At 32.3% G+C, this 21,560-nt stretch overlaps 3 protein-coding genes across 4 annotated transcripts; 2 read left to right on the top strand and 1 right to left on the bottom strand.

The window, feature by feature from the left end:
• The first annotated feature begins 2,584 nt into the window (after positions 1-2,584).
• Positions 2,585-4,448, top strand: LOC123716048. Its single transcript, XM_045671544.1, has 2 exons — positions 2,585-2,859; positions 3,080-4,448. Exons 1-2 carry the CDS (start codon positions 2,731-2,733, stop codon positions 4,217-4,219), a joined length of 1,269 nt encoding a protein of 422 aa, XP_045527500.1. The 5' UTR covers positions 2,585-2,730; the 3' UTR covers positions 4,220-4,448.
• Positions 4,449-4,763: 315 nt separating this feature from the next.
• On the bottom strand, positions 4,764-9,470 carry LOC123716050 (guanylate kinase). Of its 2 annotated transcripts, none has more exons than XM_045671546.1 (5): positions 9,161-9,470; positions 8,805-9,072; positions 8,339-8,562; positions 7,702-7,809; positions 4,764-4,973 (listed from the first exon to the last, which is right to left on the bottom strand). In XM_045671546.1, the coding sequence occupies exons 2-5, from the start codon at positions 9,059-9,061 to the stop codon at positions 4,957-4,959; spliced, it is 606 nt and encodes a 201-aa protein (XP_045527502.1). In that variant the 5' UTR covers positions 9,062-9,072; positions 9,161-9,470; the 3' UTR covers positions 4,764-4,956. The 2 variants fall into 2 exon arrangements, with proteins under 2 accessions (XP_045527502.1, XP_045527501.1); XM_045671545.1 differs by lacking the exon at positions 4,764-4,973 and adding an exon at positions 6,690-7,264 and having other exon boundaries at positions 9,161-9,465.
• An 801-nt stretch (positions 9,471-10,271) lies between these two features.
• Positions 10,272-14,609, top strand: LOC123716553 (G2/mitotic-specific cyclin-B2). Its single transcript, XM_045672353.1, has 7 exons — positions 10,272-10,481; positions 10,561-10,757; positions 11,661-11,793; positions 12,140-12,496; positions 12,661-12,783; positions 13,209-13,429; positions 13,584-14,609. The coding sequence occupies exons 1-7, from the start codon at positions 10,452-10,454 to the stop codon at positions 13,957-13,959; spliced, it is 1,437 nt and encodes a 478-aa protein (XP_045528309.1). The 5' UTR covers positions 10,272-10,451; the 3' UTR covers positions 13,960-14,609.
• The last annotated feature ends 6,951 nt before the right edge of the window (positions 14,610-21,560 follow it).

Raw genomic sequence — 21,560 nt, 5'->3', positions numbered from 1 at the left:
AATTATATACAAACTCAAACTCAAAATAACTGTATTCATATAGGTAACCAAGTACACTTATGAACGTCAACAGAAGATATATTAAATTGATTCTAAATTTACATTTACTACCAGTCCTCAAGTCAAAAAGGAAGAATAGCTACTAAAAAACTCTCCACCACTGTTTTTAATCGCCAAATTTTGAGTCATTCAATTGTTTGTAAAGCAAAGCAGCCATAAATATTTGAACTGGAGCAAATGAATCCCAAGGTTTAGGATCATTTAAATTATCGTCAAATTTATAAAAAGATTAATTTACGTTTAATGATTTTTGAATTTATTCAGTTATCATTTTCTAATTTCGCTTGAAAGTTTGTTAGAAAAACGAATACAATTTCTATATAAGGAGTGGTCTATCTTCTGGAGCCTGGTTGGTCGTGTGCTTAGATTTGTTCTATTTCGAGTATTATACTGGTAAAAATAACCATTTGTTTTAAAATCGTTTATATTTTTTTTCTACATACAACAATGCTTCATTCACCAGATAGTGTCATAATATTTAATTGCTTAAACATATTCCGTACCGACTCCCTTGGGGAAACAGAACAAATCCCTCGAGCAGCCCTCTTCTGCAGCACAAATATGGATTGAACCTCTCTGCTGCAGAGAAGTAGAATACCGTGGGACATAACGCTATGAAAGTAGCTATGATACGCAATTTTAGCCTTGTCCTGATCAGAACCTGAACTGTCTGAGCTCAGCCTATTCGAAAGAGTCTCTATGTGTGGGCCCCACTGGAGTTTATTATCTATTGTTAAGTCAAAAGTCAAAAATCATATATGTCACGTCAAAAAAAGAAATACTTATACATTAAATGCTTCTAATTTCAATATTTACTGCCAGTTCTCAAATCAAGGGCGATGATGTTGCTGACTTTCTTGTATATCTTAAACGTAGATGGGCAGAGGCAATTGAGTCCAAGGGTTAGGCGCTAGGGGTTAATTTGGACATAGCGAAAGCCTTCAATCAGGTGTGGCACAGAACACTGCTCTCGAAGCTACTGCCTACGGGCTTCCCGAAAATTATGCAACCGGAGCTTTCTGGCCGAACGGAGCATCAACGTCGTCATCGTCGGAGCATGTTCCAACATTAAACCCGTGAACGCTGGGGTCCCACAAGGCTGTGTTCTATACCCGACCCTGTTTCTTCTGCATATCAATGATATGTTCCAACTTAGGAACATTCATTGCTATGGAAATGACAGCACTGGGGATACTCTTTACACTGGCCGAGCAGGTGTTTCTCGGGCAGTTGTCAATGAGTACCGGAACAAACTTGTGTCTGAAGTCGAAACTCTACTACGTGGAGTCTCGAACTGGGGTAGACTAAACCTAGTTGGAATACTTGGGGTTGACATATTGAACGATGTTCAGTTTCGCGTTCATTTGGAGGGAAAGGCTAAATTAGCCTCCAAAAAGCTTGGCTCAGCAAGGCGAGACGGTATTTCACTCCGGGCCACCGCTTGCAACTCTATAAAGCGCAAGTTTGGCCCCACATCGAATAATGTTCTCAACTCTGGGCGGGAGCTCCTCAGTATCAGCTCGTTCCATTTGACCGTATTCAACGAAGAGCGATTCGAATCATCGATGACCAATCCCTGTCCAAGCGGCTTGATCCTTTGGCGTTGCGTAGAGATGTGGGGTCACTCTTCATCTTCTACCGCATTTACCATGGAGAGTGTTCTGATGAGTTGTTCGCATTAATACCTGCAGCTGAGTTTCATCATCGGACGCCGAGGCAGAATACGAAATTTCACCCGTATCACCTCGATGTATGCCGTTCCACGACTGAGCGTATTTCAAGGCAATTTTTGCCGCGCACCGCCGCTCTGTGGAATCAGCTGACCACTGGATACTTCAGTGCCCGAACCAGTTCGATTTAGGGTCCTTCAAGAAAAGAGCGTATCAATTCTTAAAAAGCCGGCAACCTACTCGCGAGCATTTGGCATTGAGAGTGTCCATGGGCGGTATTACTTAACACCAGGTGAGCCACCTGCCCGTTTGCCACCTGTTCTATAAAAAAAATAGTTCTGAAGATATTGGCCGCGTTCCTCCTTAGTACTTTGAATGGCTAAACTAATTCTTTGTCCGAGCTAGCTGCCAGTGCCAGCGTGAATTATTGAAATAAATTACAATCGTGTTATTTATACGTATATTAAGCATACGCCTTTTTAATCTTTAGTAAATTTAAAGTCGTAAATGAGAGTATTGTTTTTATTAATGAGGCTTAGTCATATTTATTTGATAATATAATTGAATGATGATTGAAAGACGATAATAGAATTTGCAATGTAGAAATATGCCATCTAGCGTTGGGTCTAAGTAGCACAGACTGTCAAGGTTGTCGTAATTTCCCTAACATAATTTGTTTTGTTTCTCATAATTCCTTAAGTAAATCTAATAAAAAAACACTATGACTAATCATATACTCAAAAGAATTAAACTTCTTTAGTTTGACGCCCAAAGAGTTTGTTTTATGACATACTCTACTGACGCCTACCGGCGACTGCGGTCATTACAAGTTTAAAAATAGAATGACAGTTTCAGCCGTTATTGCGTTGTTAGGGAAGTAGAATTCCATTCCGTGTTCCATTTTGTAGTATTTACTTTTACTATAATAGTTGCTGTAACGACGATGCCTGTTGGTATTTAAACTTAGTATTTATTTAAATAAAAATCAGTAAAAAGTAAAATGGGGAGCAATAATAGTAAATCGCACGACACAGCTGCTGCTAGCCAAAAAAACGAAACCGGCAAGGACATTGGCGGCAATCCTGATCCTCGTTCGCCAACGCCAGAAATAACTCGGACTCCATTACAGGTATATTTATGTACTTCCGCAATTTTCTATATAATATTCAATTTATAAAAACTAGCCTTTATAATAATATATTAGATAGGTAAGTAATACGAACCAAGAGCACGAAAGTTATAATTTATATAATATTTCAAAAGATTTCTTGTAAAACTAACTAGATCTTTTGATTTTCCTAAGCTTTATCAGTGTTCTTAGTTTTAAATAAATTCAAGATTTGTTTTAGAATAAACCGGGATCGAAACATCACATTACTAAAAATATGGATTTAAGAAAGGCCTTAGAAAATGACAAGAGTGAAAGAAAGCTTATTCATAACAACCCTATTCTATCAGCAGTTATAAAGAACCATTTGCAATCATTTGACCCAAGGTCCCCAACTCAAGAATTTAATAGAACACCTATTGTTATTACATCAAAAACAAGTGAAGCAAGGGTGGAACAAACATTTGATGTTAATTACTGTGGTAGTCCCACTCTGGATAACACTACACTTGATTCTAGTAACATTCAAATATCACCAGCATGTCCTGAACTTGTACCTAAAAACCTCTATAATGAATTCTACGACCTGAGTCTTAGTGATAGTTTAAATAATGAAGAACCACTTGGTTCCTCAACTGCATCTAACGAGGTGTTGGAAAATAATATTTCTCATGGGTCACCTAAACTAACTCAGCTACTGGAAACAAATTTTGATTGTAATGAAAATGGTATAATCAAAATCAGTGAAATGGATGAAACTGATGGTATCACAAAGAAAAATGAAACATTATTTAGTCTGCTTAACCCAGAAATAAGCAATGTTCCAATATTTAAATTACTTAATGATGACCCTCGATCACCTTCCTTTGGCATTGACCGAACCCCCATTGTAGTTTCAAAACATGAAGAACCTTGTATTGAAGAAAATGTGGAAGAGATGTCTAATGAACTGCTTATTAAAGTATTAGAAAATTCCAATTCAGAGATTAAACATATTATAAATGCAGAAAACAATTCTGAAGGTATTCCTATTTATGAGGACATAGGTAACAATTCAAATGATACACCAAAAAAATCAAAATCTGCCAGCAATGATGGTTCAAGAACACCATTATCATGTATGAAGAATAAACCTGAACCAAGTCATGGCAGATCAAAGTCTGCTAACACTTTGTTTGACCCTAAAGCTAAAAAAGGATTGTCCCAAATACGAAAACATGTTTCTCATATTCCAAGGCTAAAATCCTTAACAAAACCAAATGGTCTTTCATTGGGCAGCAGTATTTCACTTAAAAATTCTACTATGAATGGAGACTGTGAGAACACACCACCACATTCACATCGTGATAAATGGGACAAAGAAAGTAGTATTGTCCTTTAATTTTTATAATCTTACTGTGTAATTTTAATAATTAGCTAATTTTGTTGTACCAAGTGTTAAAATGTTATTTTCATGTATGAAGAATATCATATCTCAAAATAAAAGCTATAATATGTGGGTACAACAAATTTTCTAGCATAGAAAAAAGGAATTGATAAAATTGTGTTCATTTAATTTGGACTAAGACATTTATTATCATTATTTGATATGAATAAAATGTAACCGACTATTACATCTTTGAATATTTGGTTAAAAAATATAGCTACATCCAACCATTTACCTGTTCATGCAAATTGAGGCCAAAACGAGAGCAGCTATCTTACTGGCTTTTCACCAAGAACCAAGCCTACTATTTTATTTTTATATAATAGATCTACCAAGATTTATTGCAATTGAGAGATGTTTATCACATTCTGAAATAGTTCTAAATGTCATTGTTCAATATTTTACAAAAAGCAATATGTTATGGAGTACATTTTATCCATTTATATAATAATTCTTAATAACCTTTACTAGATACATTCAGATAGAAAATAAATATGCATACTTTTGAAAACATTTTAATTTTATAATTTAGTACATAATATATATTTAAATGTATTCTGTAAAGTTATGTTGAATTCAAGTGTAAAGTATGCCATAACTGGACTTAGCATAGGATGGAATGACCTTTAAATAGTTATCAATTGGTTAAGAGAACATTAAATTCCATATAATGTCCTGTTAAACTGTTGTCTTCATAGACCCCAAAGAACTAAAAAAAATAACTATTATTAATGAATTCAATTTAACAATATACCTAGCCACTATAATATTGATGGAAAAAAAATGACAATTATTATTGACATATCACTAAACAAAACACTTAAGGATAACTTTTACAGAACTATATTATAATCTATTGCACACAATAGTAAATGCCGTTAAATTAGTTGGGAAAAACGTATCATAATTAATGGGTTAATTGTTAGCTTGCTAGACTTGAACACACGACAAATCTACGATTTTAATAGTAACATCAAGATAACGTTATAAATATTTTAAAATACAACTACGAATAACAGTTAAACGACGTATGCGTCGACATAAAAGCTTTAACGTAGTATCAGCACAACATCAAAACTAAGCTAAATTATGCTTTTTTACTATAACATTATAATATTAGTTTAATGATGGCCAGTGTTACAACTACTTAAAAAACACATATTTAAGGTATGTGTTTAATAATATAAAGGTACACAAAGTGATGTATTGTTCTGAGGAATAGCAAAAAAATACATTTTATCTTATGAATGAGTCAACATATATGTAAACATCATACTAATATTATTTCCTCTATAAGCATACAGAACCAAAAAATCTAGGGTTGAAACTATCAATTTGTGAACTTTACATTATTTAATTAAGAATTTTTAAGTATAGGGTAAAACCATCAACACCAGACATTAAATGCACTTTAATAAGTTATGGAATTCAAACAGACACAAAAAATTAAGTAAAAGTAAATATATCACAGTGAGGGACTTAATTATGAATTTGCATTTCACAAACTTTAGAACAAAGAAAATAAGTTAAACCTTGAAGGCTTTCTAATCAATATGTAATATATTTGTTTTATTGTATTACAATGAACAAATGTTATTTCTTTAAATTTTCAATATAGCTCAACAAATATTTTACATTAAACTTATTCTCATCAACAAGTGTCATGATTAAGGCAAACTCAACTACATATCATCCTATTGTGACAAAATCTTGTCTATTTATTGTTAGTAATAAAGAATATTATATTTAACATGTTTTATTTATGTACAATTTTTTTTTAATTAAATCTGGACACAGGTTTGGGGCAAAATTTGTTTTACTTGGAACATCATATAAAATGTTGAATTAACTTGAGATTTGAGATCAGTAAAAATCCCAACCTTACTACAAAATCTTTAATCCTTAGATTATAAGAATTTCAATCTATTTTAAGTAAAAAGAAATCAGTCTGATAACATTTGTTTTCAATTTTTGTTATAGCTATAACAGTAAATTGAAATAATGTAGTATTTATGAAGGGTAAAGATCTCTTAGCTTGATACATGGGTAACATTGAAAATGTTTAGAATGGGCCAGTTAGAAACATTGCTAATGAAATCTTTGTAACCTAATGTAGTATATTGCATTCATTTGTTTTTGTGAATTAGCGGCAAATCTAAAACTCTTGTTACACGTGAAAATAAACCGAACGCGAGAAAATTTTGGGTCAATGATTTATTATGATTTTCGTTGTGGGCTTACTCAACAACAAAGCTATGATAGGCTGCCATTAGCATTTCTTAATTAAGCCCCATCTCGTGCCACTACTAACAATTGATTTAACGAGTTTAAGTGTGGATGTAGCAATCTCAATGATGATCCGCGTGAGGGACGTCCTATAACAGCGACTACTGAAGATAACGAGTACCGAGAGTTTTTTACGCCGGCTTTTTCTCTTGGCCTACATCCTCTGTCTTCTTTGCCGATGAGACTTGACTATAGATATTTGACTATGGCAGGTGTCGAGATAATGAGTCATCCGCCATACAGTCCTGACCTTGTGCCCTGTGACTTTAATTTATACGCAAGAACTAAAGATAAAATTCGAGGTATTCGCTTTACGAGCCCTGAAGATGCGATGAAAGCGTACGAAAATGCCATAGAAGAGACCCCTAAGCAAGAATGGGCCCAATTTTCTCAGCGGTTCCATTGAATCCGACGATGTGGAGAAAGGAATGGAGATTACTTCAAAAACAATAAAATACTGGCAACTTTCTACATTAAGCCGTTTTAAATTTTCTAAACATTTTCAGTGTTACCTAACTAGGTAACTAACAAGGTATTTCAAATATAGGTAGGTAACTACCTATATTTGAAATACCTTTTATTTTACTAAAACAACATAGATTCTCTACAAAAGCAAAAATAACAAATTTCCTGTAAAATCTAGATTTCTGGGTTAATTAGGATTATTTATAACAAATCCAAGCACTGCTTACTTGTCCAATGAAGCATCTTTCTCTGTAATTAGTAAGGGGAGTTAGTAGTCAACTTAAATTAAAAAGGGCAGAGGGTTCAAATTAAGTAAATGACATTGTTATCCGAAGATAATAAATCATAAATTTATAATAATATAAAAACATTTCAATTATTTATGTGAATATTAATTTATAAAGATAAAACCCCTGATACACAAAATAAACAGCCTAATTTCACACTAAGCTAAAGCACTTGTTCAGTAAATTTGTGTTTATGCTGCAATAATATGACACATATAGTTTATAACTAGTTCATAATATTACAAGTAGTAGTTGTTATTTTTCTTAATTTCTGATGTATAGGACAACATATAATATCATTTATTAGTGTATTGTATATGTACTAAGAAGTTTTTGATTTCAATGTATATTCACATAAATAATTTATTTTAATTTAGCTTCATTACATTAAAATATTACCTTCGACTGCATTATTCATGTTTTTGCCAATAAAATCACGCAATTCCGTGTATGCCTTCTCTATACTGTCATTGAGAATAAGAATATGGAAGTTTCCTGGCTCCATACCTGAAATTTTTTAAACACCGAAATTTTAATCCTCATTTGAATTCCTACAAAATGAAACAGACTACATACATACTAAGATGTAATCTAAAAAATTGTGAACAATAACGAGAAACTTGTGCCTCTTTCTAAAATATTACATCACTCTGAGGGTACTTGCAACTTTAGCCTCCATACTGCCAAAAGATTTAATCATAGAGAAACAAAGAATGAATTATATTTTTACACAGATTATTATTATTGAATCAAAAGGAGATAGATAACAAACCATAGATCTGATGGGTAGAGAGGAAACATCTTGGTAACAAATTATTATGTGATGTTAATGTCTATGTCCAACATTGATCTTGCTATATGCAAGAGAAATGTGTAAAAATTTCATATTTATTAATTTTCAAAATATATACAAAAACATTATCACCTTATAAAAATACAACAACAGTCTAATATCTAGGATAAATACCACATACAATATGCTGGGTCAATGGAGAATAAAGTAAATATACGAATTAAGGTCATGCATGCACATTACCATATTCAATCTCATGGCGAGCTTGTTCCAATCTCTTTTGTAGTGCATCTTCTTGTTCAGTATTGCGATTACGAAGTCGTCTCTCAAGCTCATCAATAGATGGTGGCATAACAAAAACAAGCAATGGATCCAAGTCAGTTCTTTTTATTTGCTTCACTCCTTCAATTTCGATATCCAGGACACAAATTCTGCCTGTACGCCTAACGTCTTCAACAGCTTTCTTGCTGTAAAAATAAAATATTCATGAAGCATGAATAATATGTGAAGGTCATATAAGTAATGTTCAATACATTATGATAATTATTTAATGATTGAACACATCATCAACATTCATTTACAAATATGAAAGACACTATAAATACAACCGTTTTTTTGGTTACCGGTATATAATGAGTTTTAAAATAACTGCAAGTTGGATTTTTGCCAAGTAAACATCAAGCACATGGCGTTCACTTTTATAACATACCTTGTTCCATACATATTCCCACTAAAAATAGCGGTTTCAATAAACTCCCCTTTATCAAGAGCCGACACCATTTGTTCCTTTGAGGTGAAGTGATAATGAACTCCATCTTTTTCACCGGGTCGTGGTCCTCTCGATGTGTGAGACACGCTAAAACCGAACTTGTCAGGGAATTCTTTTAACAACCGTTTTAATAATGTACTCTTCCCAGAACCTGACGGGCCACACAGAACTAAAGGACGAGGTCCTTTTTGAACCATGTTAGTGAGATCTGTAAATCAAAGTATACAATATTAAAGGTTAAGAGGAGAAAAAATGTGTATATTGTTATTATTTTTAAAGTCTAAGTATTTACTTACATCTTAAGTAATTCGTGGTCACAACAGTTTATAAAAGTGACAATGTATTTTCAATGCTTTGACTTTAAATCAAAGTCTATCTTCAATAAATCAAATTTTCTATATATTAAAACACATTTCACAATTCACGAGAGTTTAATGTGTGGAGTGTGCACAACTCTTAAAATGGCTTACCGCTTAAGCCCTATAGAAATTGCTATTGCTTGTATATTCCTTTTTAGAAATAGGCTTCTTCATAAATTATGACAAAGAGTTTTCTATATTTCAATACTTATATAGTTCGTTTTTTTATAACCATAATATGCAAAGAAACAAAAACTGTATAATACTGAATTTTCTGAGTAAAACCAGATTCCGAATGTTTCACCCTAAAATTAAGCATAAATTTTTTGAGTCGGTAAGTATGCACAGTGCACTTTGGGCGTAGCCACAGACCAAGTAATTATTTTAACCACAGATGCCAAACTTATCTGCAACCTCAAGATTAACGTTCTACGGTCCATGCAAAAGTTGACATCTAAGCTAAAATTAATCTATTAATACAATTTAGTAATAATGCATTCAGATTATTTTCTATATGAATTGTAAACGTTTTTTGTCATTTAATAATAAAAGAAACACCTAACCTTTAGCTTACATACGATAAATAGTTCTTGCACAATGCACAATACTAACCTAGAACAAAGGTACTGCCAACCTCAGTATACTAAAACAGAATAATCATTGTTTTATATCTTTTTTATACTTCTATAATTTAATTCTTACCAAAAGGTAAAACCACACATTACTCATTTTATATTGTCACAAAGTATTATAATTGATTGCAGACTTAGAGGATTATTGAATTTTTATTCTCTACGATATTTAATCTTTCGTCTTTACCACATCCGTTCACTACCTCTGGTAAAATTTAGCCAAATTATATTCTTTTATTTTAAATTTTCAACCAAATGTACATTATGAAATATAAATAAATTAAAATTTTAAATTCTTTTATTACATTTTCAAAAATAAATATATAAATATGTTATCGTTAAATGTTTCAAGTAAGATTCAGTTGACTTCCGGCAACCACATCAACCAATTACAAAAGCATCCTTTTTTAATACAAAAACGTTTTATCCGTTCGTTATTTTCAAGCTTACAATCGCTTCGACAACGTCCGAGTTTTACAGCTGTTGTTAATGTTTATTCATTTTAATGATTATTATTTGCTGTAACGTTCTCATTTCCTTGTAAAACACTAGTTTCATATTCGAAAATAACCCAATAGCTTTTAAACCTAATCACAATGGAAGTTAAGACCAGGAGGGCCCGTCTTGTAAGTATTTCCAGCGACATTATTCAAAAATTTATTTGAATTTCTTAAGTTTTAAATAATGACCTCCCTTTTTTGTTAGATTCATCATGTCGATGAGAATGCACAAGTTTTTAGAGGTAAAACCATCTCTTCACGGCCGAAAGAACTAGGAATGACAGTGCGCGGAGTTTTAGGCGAAGTAAATGCTAACTCTGAAGTGCACCGTGAGTTTTCTGGAAAAGTGGCCCTCTCTTCGAATCAAATTGATAAGAAGATTCAAAAACCTGTTTTACGAAGGTATTATTTTAAATTTTACTACCTACCGAATAATCAGTCCATATCCATATATAGTGTTAACTATACCACCACATTTTATGTCGTTATAGAGAGAAGAAAATCAGAATTAGAAAAAGAAAAAGTTTAAAAAGTATCTTATTTTAATGCGATTGCGTATAGTGTGTTATTTTCGTATGACGTCTTTTGCTGCATTAGTAATTTTGTTGTATTTGTTTACTTATTTTATTAAAATATTGTAAAAAAATATTTAAATAAAAAGATATTTCTTTGTAATAAAGGCAGTATTTTACCAATAATCTTCATCTTCTTGTTCTTGATCTTCAGTGTTTCACACTTTACTAGCCATATTTACAGTTTGAAGGTAGTGAGCAACTATGACTATGATATAGATAATCCATGACTCCTACTTATTAGTTACGATCGACAACAATCTACACATGCAAGCATTCCCAATTTGTAAACATAAGGACATATTTCTTAAAAAGTTTATTGTGCGCTAGTATAATGTGTGTTAAAAGAACATACACAGCTGTGCACTTCTTACTTATTTTAGCAACTTAAAAAGTACTTTAGTATTGTTGTAGTTATTGAGAGTAGGTGTAATGCTATGCAGAGTGTATCATTGTATGGATGACAAGCTAAACTAACCAAAGCCAATTGATTTAGATGCTTTCGGGAGTTTGTCATAAAATTGAAGGACATTACATGAGTTTGCACTGTATTATGGATTTTCAAAATTAAGGCAGATATATTGTTTATATGACTGAATGTTCTTTGAAAATAACCCATTTATACAATATTTAGGAAAAGCACTATAAAACAAATGGACTTATGATTGTCTGTTTTAAAAATTAGTTTTATTAAAATACATTGTTTTATATACACATTCTTTTTGTTTTATAGAAATTATTGCCATGTTCAATCAAAAATTGACACTGGGCTGTCTGCAAAGTCCATTCAAGTTTCAGCAAGACCACCTCTTCGACGGGAGGAGAGTACAGCAGGGTTTGCGACTAGGGCCGCTCTACTGACCAGGGTAAGATAATTATAATTATAATTGTACTTTTCTTCAAGAATAAATTTAGATTGACATAGTTTTTATGGCTTCAATATTTATAATATAATAAGTTGTTGGTGCTGCAACCCTATCTGGGTCTTCAATAAATGGAACATGCTTTTCAGGCATGTAGGTTACCAAATTTCTGACATGTATGAGACATACTACATTGCTGTTTGTTTACCATATAAGTATTAAATTAAATGCAGTTTTTAATAGTTTTGTATAGCTTGTATATGTATACAATATTTTATAGAATAGGTCCTGACCTATTACCTGTAATTACCCTTGTTTTTAATAGTCCTAATTTATGTTATAATTACAGGCAGCAGCTAAAGAACTTGTTAAAAAGGATTGTGAAGGTAAAGAGAATGTTCTTCAAGGAAAGGTTTTGTCTAAAGAAATAAAAAAACCTGTTAAACTTATTGCTACAAAAGAATCAAAAGACAAAAAGCCTGTTAAGGACACAGCTGAATCATTCAGAAAACTGAAAATTGGTGAATCTTTAATTGCAAGTACAAGGTTTGAAGAACACTCATACAATTTACCTGATGACATTGAAGATATAGATGCTGGTGATAATAATCCAATGTTAATGTCGATTTACATTAAGGATATCTACAGATACCTGACTCACCTTGAGGAGATATACCCAATTGAGGAGAACTATTTAAAAAATCAGGTTTGGAACTAAAAGTTTGTTATTAAACTGGAACCTTTGTGTATATTAGTGTTGAAATCTTTAAAGTTTTTGATAGAAATTTATTTTCAACTGTTAAAGTTATCAACACCTTCTTGCTGGCTTAACGTTGCATGGTGTTTATAAAAACAAATATTTTTTTACAGAGTATTATAACTGGGAACATGAGGGCAACACTCATAGACTGGCTAGTGGAGCTTCAAAATCAGTTCTCTTTGTTAGTGGAGACTTTCCAGTTGGCAGTTGGAATTATTGATCGTTATTTACAGGTAACTATAGATTATTAAATATTGTTTGCCAGAAGCCATTTGGGAACCGTTTCATTAAAGGCCTATTTAATACAATCTGCCAGTTGATTTCACTCAATAAGAAATCATTATAGCAGAAAAGTAGCTACTGAGATATGAGGAATTTTGATTCTTAGGTTATGTCTATCCTGCATATATGTATCAGGAGTGCTATATGCAACAAGTGGTTGAATCGAAATTAGCCTACTAAAAAGGTTGAGGTAGTGAATTTATAATAGATTTTCTTAACATGTATTTTGCCTTATTTCTTATCATGTCACTGTCATTAATAACTGGTATCCAAAAACTCTAAGGGACCAGCAAATTGAAATTGTTTTGTGGTCAGTAGCAAAGTTTTAAATAGACCTTAATCTGAATCGTGAATTAACAGTAATAATATTTTTCAGGCAGTATCAAATGTCCCAAAGGAGAAACTTCAACTTATTGGTGTGACAGCCATGTTCATTGCAAGTAAATATGAGGAAATTTATGCCCCAAGCATTGAAGATTTTGCTTACATCACTGACAATACATATACCAAAAACGACATTATCAAATGTGAAAAACAAATTATGATCAAACTAGAATTCTGTTTAGCCCGGCCAATTCCTATCAGCTTCTTAAGACGGTAAGAATATAATTGTTATATGTATTAACAACAGTCTTTTTGGCTTAGTTGGTAATGCACAAATTGTGAAAACCTTGTTTAAATTTAGAATATAACAATTGTTTTGGAGTTATGTAATGGAATAAAATATTTGATACATTAATTACACTTTCAGGTTTGTAAAAGCTGCACATGGCACATCAAAGAATCACCACTTGGCTAAATACTTAGTGGATCTTTGTTTAGTCGAGTATTCAATGGCGCATTACAGACCTTCCGAGCTGGCAGCTGCAGCCATCTGCCTTTCCTTGCACCTGCTTTCAAGTGCACCACTTGAAGAGGTTTGGTCACCTACATTATCATACTACTCTGGCTACTCATTCTCACATATTGAACCTATTATCAGGAAAATATCTAAAATTGTGTTTAATATAGATAAGTCGAAATTCCAAGCCGTTTATCAGAAATACACTAGTGCCAGTCTAGCAAAAGTGTCGACTCTTCCTCAAATTAAGGGAACTGCTATATATGATTTGATAAGGAGTAGTTAATTTTAGATTATTTTATAAGTGTGGTTGACTGAGTTTTGTAAACGTTTTAGGTGTTTGTTAGGATTATTTTTAACTTTAGAGATTTGTGATTAATGAATTTTGACATGAATATATATTTATTTGCATGTAAAGTATATAAAATAAATTATAAGTAACGACAGTGTCGAAATTTATTATAGAAAAATAATTTTTACGATACCCAATGCTAGAAATTTGAGTGGAATGTATGTAATGTACTATAATATTTTGTGTTGATTTAAAAATGTTCTTGAAACAATTTGACTTGTTATATAAAATTGATAATATGAAAAACTTAATGTTTTTACATCCAGTTATTGTAAGGCATCTGACTGTACCTTTTTACTTTAATTATTACTGTATGTATTATAAATGCAACTAAACAAAATTGCATTATATCCTATATTATATTTTAACAATATTCGGCCATTTTTAAGAAAATTTATTGAATATTTGAGTCTTTACTTTGAATGCCAGTTTTCTTGCTCATTTTTTTCTTATATCTTAAAAATTTACATATTTTAATTTACTTGTGTCATTATTAGTGGAGCGCATTCTTACTACATTTATACGTCATCTATGGCTTAATTTAAAATATTTGTAGTTTTGTTAATTAAATGTTTTATAATAAATGTGTTTTACTTCCCATTATTTCTTTTATTTTTCATTATTAGTTCTACTAACTATATGTTAAAGCTGATATTGTAATTATTGTATTATAAAACGCCACAAAGTAATGCAAGTACATGGGTACCCTACAAATTAATACAATGTTTTCCGTGTATTATGTTCAAAAATTCATGAACTGTGTTGTGTGTGTGTGTGTGTGTTGCGCGATTAACTAAGATATTGCAGTTTTTGCCACCACCATGTGTAACCAGCTGCCCACTGAAGTGTTTCCGAACCAATTTCGAGAAAAGGGCGTACCAATTCTTAAAAGGCCAGCAACGCACTCGCGAGCGCTGTGGTATTGAGAATATCCATGGGCGGCGGCGTATCACTTAACATACGTAACGTAACCAACGTTTGATGGAGTTCTTGAATTACGTGCTAAGAAGATCGGAATCGCAATTGGAAGTTACGTGGACATCGTTTATCACACAACAAACAACATTCTTATGTATGTTTCAGTAATCTCTTTGTACTTTAATTCTAGCTAAACTTTATACTTATTCAAAGATTGCGAGGAATCGTGGTAAATGGAGGTAGCTGGATGAAGCCTTTGTGTTTACCGATAGATGGAAATATAATCTATCCGCAAGTTCGTTTGAAAAAAGGTTTTTAACGTTCAATAGGTGTAGGTATCTAAGAGAGGTTGGTCTTGTCCTACCTACCTACTGTCTACTTTATATAGTACAAAAGAATGTGTCAATTCACAACGTTCTCAATTATCTTAGTTAAAGTATAACCGCAATCAGCATTACTGTTTCTTGAGTAGTGACCTAAAAACGTATTGTTTGATGAGGCATACAGAAGGCATCAGACTTTTTCAACAAGGCCACGCTTAGCACTTTGCTGTAGCTAAATAGTAGAATTATAAGCTTACGATGCGACGCCACTTCCCCTCATATTTCTGGCAAAATGCATTATTTTTTTATTCTTATTTCATTAACACAGTCTTATTCCTAAGTTAAGTGAAGAAGTTTTAATCTAAGGTCAAAATATAAAAATTATTTTAATGGTCAAGCATAAGATACCCCCGCTTTATTCCCCAGTAATTATTTATATAACTTAATCGTTACGAACGCAAGTTTACGCTATTCTAGAATAACAACAAAAAAAGGTTCTGTGATGAGACCACAAATTCGAACTTGAGTTGACCAAAGTAGGTCGTGGTAGGCAAGTCAGCTATCTTAAGGTTATTCTTACATTTTAAGCCGTAACACATTCACGTATTTGGTGTACGTAATGCTTGAAACTGGGGAGGATTGCCTCGTAAATATTTTGTAAATGCAATTTACGGCACGGGAATCCTCTTAACGCAATGTTGGAGATTTAGTGAGCCCTCAGATGCTTACAATATTTGGTTTTAGGAGTTAAAACTAGATTAATTATTATTTTTACATATGATAGATATGCTCGTTTTCATAAACGTAAAAGACAAATAATAAAATAGCTGGTTATGGCTTATAGAAACGTTTGTGTAAAACAAGTTAAAATATTATTTAAAACCGGAAACACAAGTTTTAGTTATCGCAACTACAGTCTAGACTTATTTCATAAACTGTTCGCACAAGCTTATATTTTAGAAGTTAGCGATGTCTGACAACAAAATGTCTATATTATTCTATATTATTGTCGTGTTATACTTTTCTACTTAACGTCGAGAGTCGCAAGTGTCTCCAAGTAACATTGCTTCCGTTGTTTCCCAAACTTTTAACGAGTTTGTCGGACACGAGTAGAGCACGAAGACTGCATAGCACATGTTACATATAAACAATGCTACAAATATTAGAGATCTCTTTCCTAATTTAAGTTTGTGGGAATAAGTCTTGATTAAAGACGACACTTATATAGCGGGCGAATTTTTGTTCAAGAACTAGATGAAATTTTATTGCTCTTTTTAGCGCAATGAGTATAATATTATGTTCAGGTTAAAAAGAACTGATGGCTTAACTTTTCGATGTATTATTTGTCAAATACTTAAAGTTTAATGGAAAATGTAGCTATAATAGTTTAAATATATTCAGTGTTCCATATTTCTCAAAAGTAAACAAATTAGTTTTAATCTTATACATTTTATTATTGCGAGAGGTTGCCTTAATTGTACTTCTTTGGTAGATCTGAATTATGAGTCGAATTATATTTTAAAAATAATGTTAAACTTTATGAAATAACAGTAGGTAGGTACTGTACTACCTAATAATAATTGTCCGGTTTATCAAAAATCTCTGTAACTTTTGCTAAATACCACTTAACTAAAAGGCGGTAAAAATGTTTTACTTTAACAAAATCACTTTGAGAATTAATTCGTATAATGAGCCAAACCCATAAATTATTTTTTTAGTTCCTATAGACATTGTACACAACGTTGAAAGAACTTTATTGCTTTACGGCTTTTAAGTCAGAAGATATTTTTACTTTTTGGACCGTCCAAGTCTCCTTTTTAAACGTCGTTGTAAAAGTGTGTCGAAGGTATTGAAACAGTGATAAACGTGACTGATCAAAAAAGTAATGTGATGTTTTTTTTGGATTTACAGATTCTGTATAAAAACGTTTCAATTTTGACTATGTTCCACCTCCAACAAGAATTTTGAGATCCGCTCTTAATGCTAGAGTACGTATAAAGTATCTGAAATTATATTGAGTAAGTACAAAAAGCGGAGTTAACCACATATTATATATACAGTTCACAATAAAGTAAAATAATCAATGAAACAAAGACAGAAACGCAGCGTGGGGTGTTAAGACTTCAATGGTTACGCATTTCAATGGCTAATAAAATAAATCGCTCCCAACCTATCAACTGGACTCTAGTATAAGAACGATCTGCAATTGTAGCCGGACCACGGGCACTTAAAACTGCCGTTAAAAGGGGCACGGCTTCAAAAGCATCGTATAAATAACGCAGGCTCCGGCGTTTACCGTTGTGACGATATTTTACGATTACATTTCATTTCCTTTTGCTGATTTGTGCGATATCATACTAGCTACCGACATTTTTAACAAGGATGCAAATAAAAAATTCTTCAACTGATAGCAATCAATCTATTTTAGAGAAACACACGCTGACCACAGTTCCTGTAACACTAACAAAATCAAATTATGTAAATAATAATCATAAATACGTCCCCGGAAAAAACCAGGGATATTACTTGTTATATGTTATTCTATGCAAAAGTAGAAGAATTTGTAATTAATCATCTATATTTATCTTTTAACAAAAATAATGCTATCTTAATTACGTAGATTAGAAACATAATATTAATGGCCAAAATTGCCGAAATTACTTGATTTAACGTTATCTGTGTCATGTCATGAATCGTAGGACCTCTTAAGGATATATGGGATAGTTAGTCAATTCTTTAATTTATTAATATGAAGTATGTATATACTAGCATAAAAGAAGTTGCCTTAGTAACATACTTAATATAAGAAATAGATTTGATAAAAATGTTTTATAGAAAAACATTGTATTTTGTAAAATAGTAAAAATGTATTTCCACTTTGATATAAATAAAACAATTTTTTCGGATTAATACCTGCAACTGAGTTTCGTTATCACCTCGACGTCCGCCTTTCCACAACTGAGCGTTTTTCTAGTTTGTGCCGCGCACCACCGCTGTGTGGAAGCATTGCTGTATTGCATTGTGTAGCTGCCCATTGAAGTATTTCCGAACCAATTGGACTTAGGATCCTTCAAGAAGAGAAATTTAATTCTTAAGAGGCCAGCAACGCACTCGCGAACCCTCTGGCCTTGAGTGTCCATGGGCGGAGGTATCACTTAACATCAGGTGAGCCTCCTGCCCGTTTGCCCCTCTGTTCTATACAAAGATTTAAAAAAAAATTTAAACAGCTTCAGTAAAACCTTAAATTCTGATCTATCTCTCTTGTCGGCATCGCGATATCTGATGTAGACCATGTTACCACATGGTAAAAACTGTGACTTACATTTTTCATTCATCACCACTGTTCTAAAAACATTCAATAAAATATTGTACTATTTTTAAAAGGCTCTTTAAAAGGTGATTGAATCTCGCGAGTCTTTTGGTACATCGTGTGCTCCCTACGAAAAATTTAGAATCAAAGTAATAAATAATTGACATTTATCTGTACCTGAGGTTCGTAATTATTGTCCTGAGGTAGGGTTTGTTGATATAGCCATTTAATATTCTCTAGATGTTGTATCATAGACGTTGAACCTTCTCCTAATATCTCTATAAACCTGTCGAATTTCGTAAACAGAGTCAAAAGATTTACGACGTGTTATCGATAAATTGTCTTCGAAGGGACTTCTGCAAAATTCGCGTCAGCATGGGTCTCGGCAGTTGGCAGGGTCGGACTGATTGCTCCATCCATCTGGCCCGCGGGTTAAGGTTCAGAAATAAAATAAATACGAAGAATCCTCGTTTTATTTTGTATTACGATAAGTGAACTTAGTACGTAATAAATTTTTCTAATATTCATGTTTATGTAATTTATAATGAGTAGGTTGTTTAATGTTTGTTTACACTTAATCGACCTTAAGTTAAATAAAGGTTTTCATGGTGTAAATAATTTATAAATTTTCCATAACTTACGATTTTTTTTATTTTTACCATATTAACGTTTCACTAAGTTTAGGCATAAGCCAGTAATAAAACCTTTTATCAACACAAAATCCGATACGATTTCATACTTGTATCCATTACCGATATAGAAAAGTGAACAAAGTCGAAAGGTTCAGTTGCGATGCCTACTTGTAGTTGCGAGGTTTTTCAAAACCGCTCTCAGTAATGTCTGTGTTACGTGCGAGTGCATCTACAATGGGCAATTTTATCGTACCACGTGCATTTCAGACGTAGCTATGAATTGATTGTGAGAATACCTTTACGTAGGTAAACGACAAAAGCCTTAAGCTTTCACAATCTTAGTTGCGAAAGCATAATAAAAGAAAATTCATAACAAAAATGGATTCTGTATTGTTGAATGGTGTACAATGCTATTTGTTATTGTTATTTTGATATAGAATTTATCCAATTCCAAAAAAAATTTATCATCAGTATTTTTTTATTATTGGCTGTATGTTAAGGACGACCCATCATTATTTTGGGTATTTTTTTAAATTTAAATAATTCTTCATTCTTAGAATATATCTATCTAACATATGAATGTATAATAATCTTCTTATGCATTAAGTAATTTACTGTTATTGCTGTATTTTTATTGTTCGAATGAACGTGTTTTGATTCTGTTATATCAGACAACGCTCTGCGGGACACCGCGCTCCTGTCGTTTGCTGAATCTCTTCCGTTTCCGTTTGATTCCTTAGAACCTAAGAGTTAATAAATCTTATACAATATACTATAAACATGTTTGTGTATATTAATAATAATGTAGCACTCCCATTAGCCACATATATTTCTGCATCTCCTTCATTGATTGTAAGTAACAACTAGTCCATAAAATGTATGTGGCCCGCGAATCCTGTTAAGTCACGGAGGCAGTATAAACAGTACCTTCTTAACATAATGAAAATGTTACGCGTATTTTAATATAATTTATATCAAATCAAAATACGTTTATTCAGTTTAGATGCGTCTTAGCATAGTTAACAGCTGTTGTCTTTTTGGGTTTGAAATATTTGGTTGTGTTACTCAAGATGATTTCATTTACCTCACGAGCGACAAAAACTTTATATTCTGTTGGTTGGTCCATAGCCTACTAACCTACGATTTCCGGTATGAGTGTCGCACGCATGAGTCACTAGGCCACCTAGGATATGAATGGATACTAAAATAATTCTGTGATATTACACGGTCTTTTGTGAAATATTGTCGTTCACAAATAAAAGTGTGGAATCACTAACTCTCACTAACCCAACACTCACTGTGTTCGTGAGATTCCAGAAATTACAGTGATTTTTAAATTTTACACTTTTAACTATATTTTTAATTTGAATATTTTTTTAAAATAGTATATGTTAATAACTAACAGGATCAGTTATAAGTACAAAGGAAATTACCTTCGAGATCACATTGTTCTAAAACTTTAGATGAAAGAATAAATTGTTTTTGTGTGAGCACAATTCGTGAGAATATTCTTAACTGAAGTGTTAGTCAAGAAACTCTGAACTTTTGTCGTAAAAGTAAAGTCACAAATAAAGCTACTTTTGACACTAATAATATTGCTGTTTTGAGGCATTGTAAGTTTGATAGATTCTAATGAAATTATAATTTATTGTAATTTTAATTTGAATGCAGCAATAATTGTTGTTTAATTTTGACTAGTCTTTGAGAAGAAAAAAAATATTACCTAAACGCTTAGTGAGATAAAATTTACCAAAATAAATAGAAAATTATTGCTGTCATGACGAAAAATTATTAAAAAAAAGCAAGACAATAATTGTTTCTTAACTTTTTAAGTCTAAGTAAATTCGAATAGTGGCAAAGTAATTCCACTGGACGTAAATTCAAAGTTTCCCAGAAGTCACTTTTAAGCCTTCTTTAGTTTCGTTTTTTCTTTGTAAAAAAGGTACAGCGCACCAAGACTAACTTTCTGGCAATCAGCAAGCCTAACTTTGGGGTGGGTTAAATCAAAGGGTTCCGGTTTTATGAAGACTTATTTCAGACTTACCTTGAAGTTGAAATTAGATTTAATCTGAGTCGAAGCTTTAGGATTGAATTTTGTAAACAATTTCAAATAACTCTACAAGTTGCAGGCTTTGTTAAAATACCAATGGGAACCCGGGATACCGTTGTTTAGAAATTCCGCTAAAATGAATTTGTACTTATATTGGGGTTTACATTGGTTTTTGGGAAATGTCTATTTAATTGTGGATATTTTTGTTACATATTTGCTTAAGTCCTTCAATGGGGTCTCCTCCCTTGAGGTGTTGGTTTAGAAAGAGGAAATCGGCATAATTTTTTTGCAATTTAGGAGTT

The sequence above is a fragment of the Pieris brassicae genome, chromosome 11, assembly GCF_905147105.1.
Source record: "Pieris brassicae chromosome 11, ilPieBrab1.1, whole genome shotgun sequence".
NCBI lineage: Eukaryota > Metazoa > Arthropoda > Insecta > Lepidoptera > Pieridae > Pieris > Pieris brassicae.
Note: the sequence above shows the minus strand (reverse complement) of the source record. Positions and strands in the feature narration are given on the sequence as shown.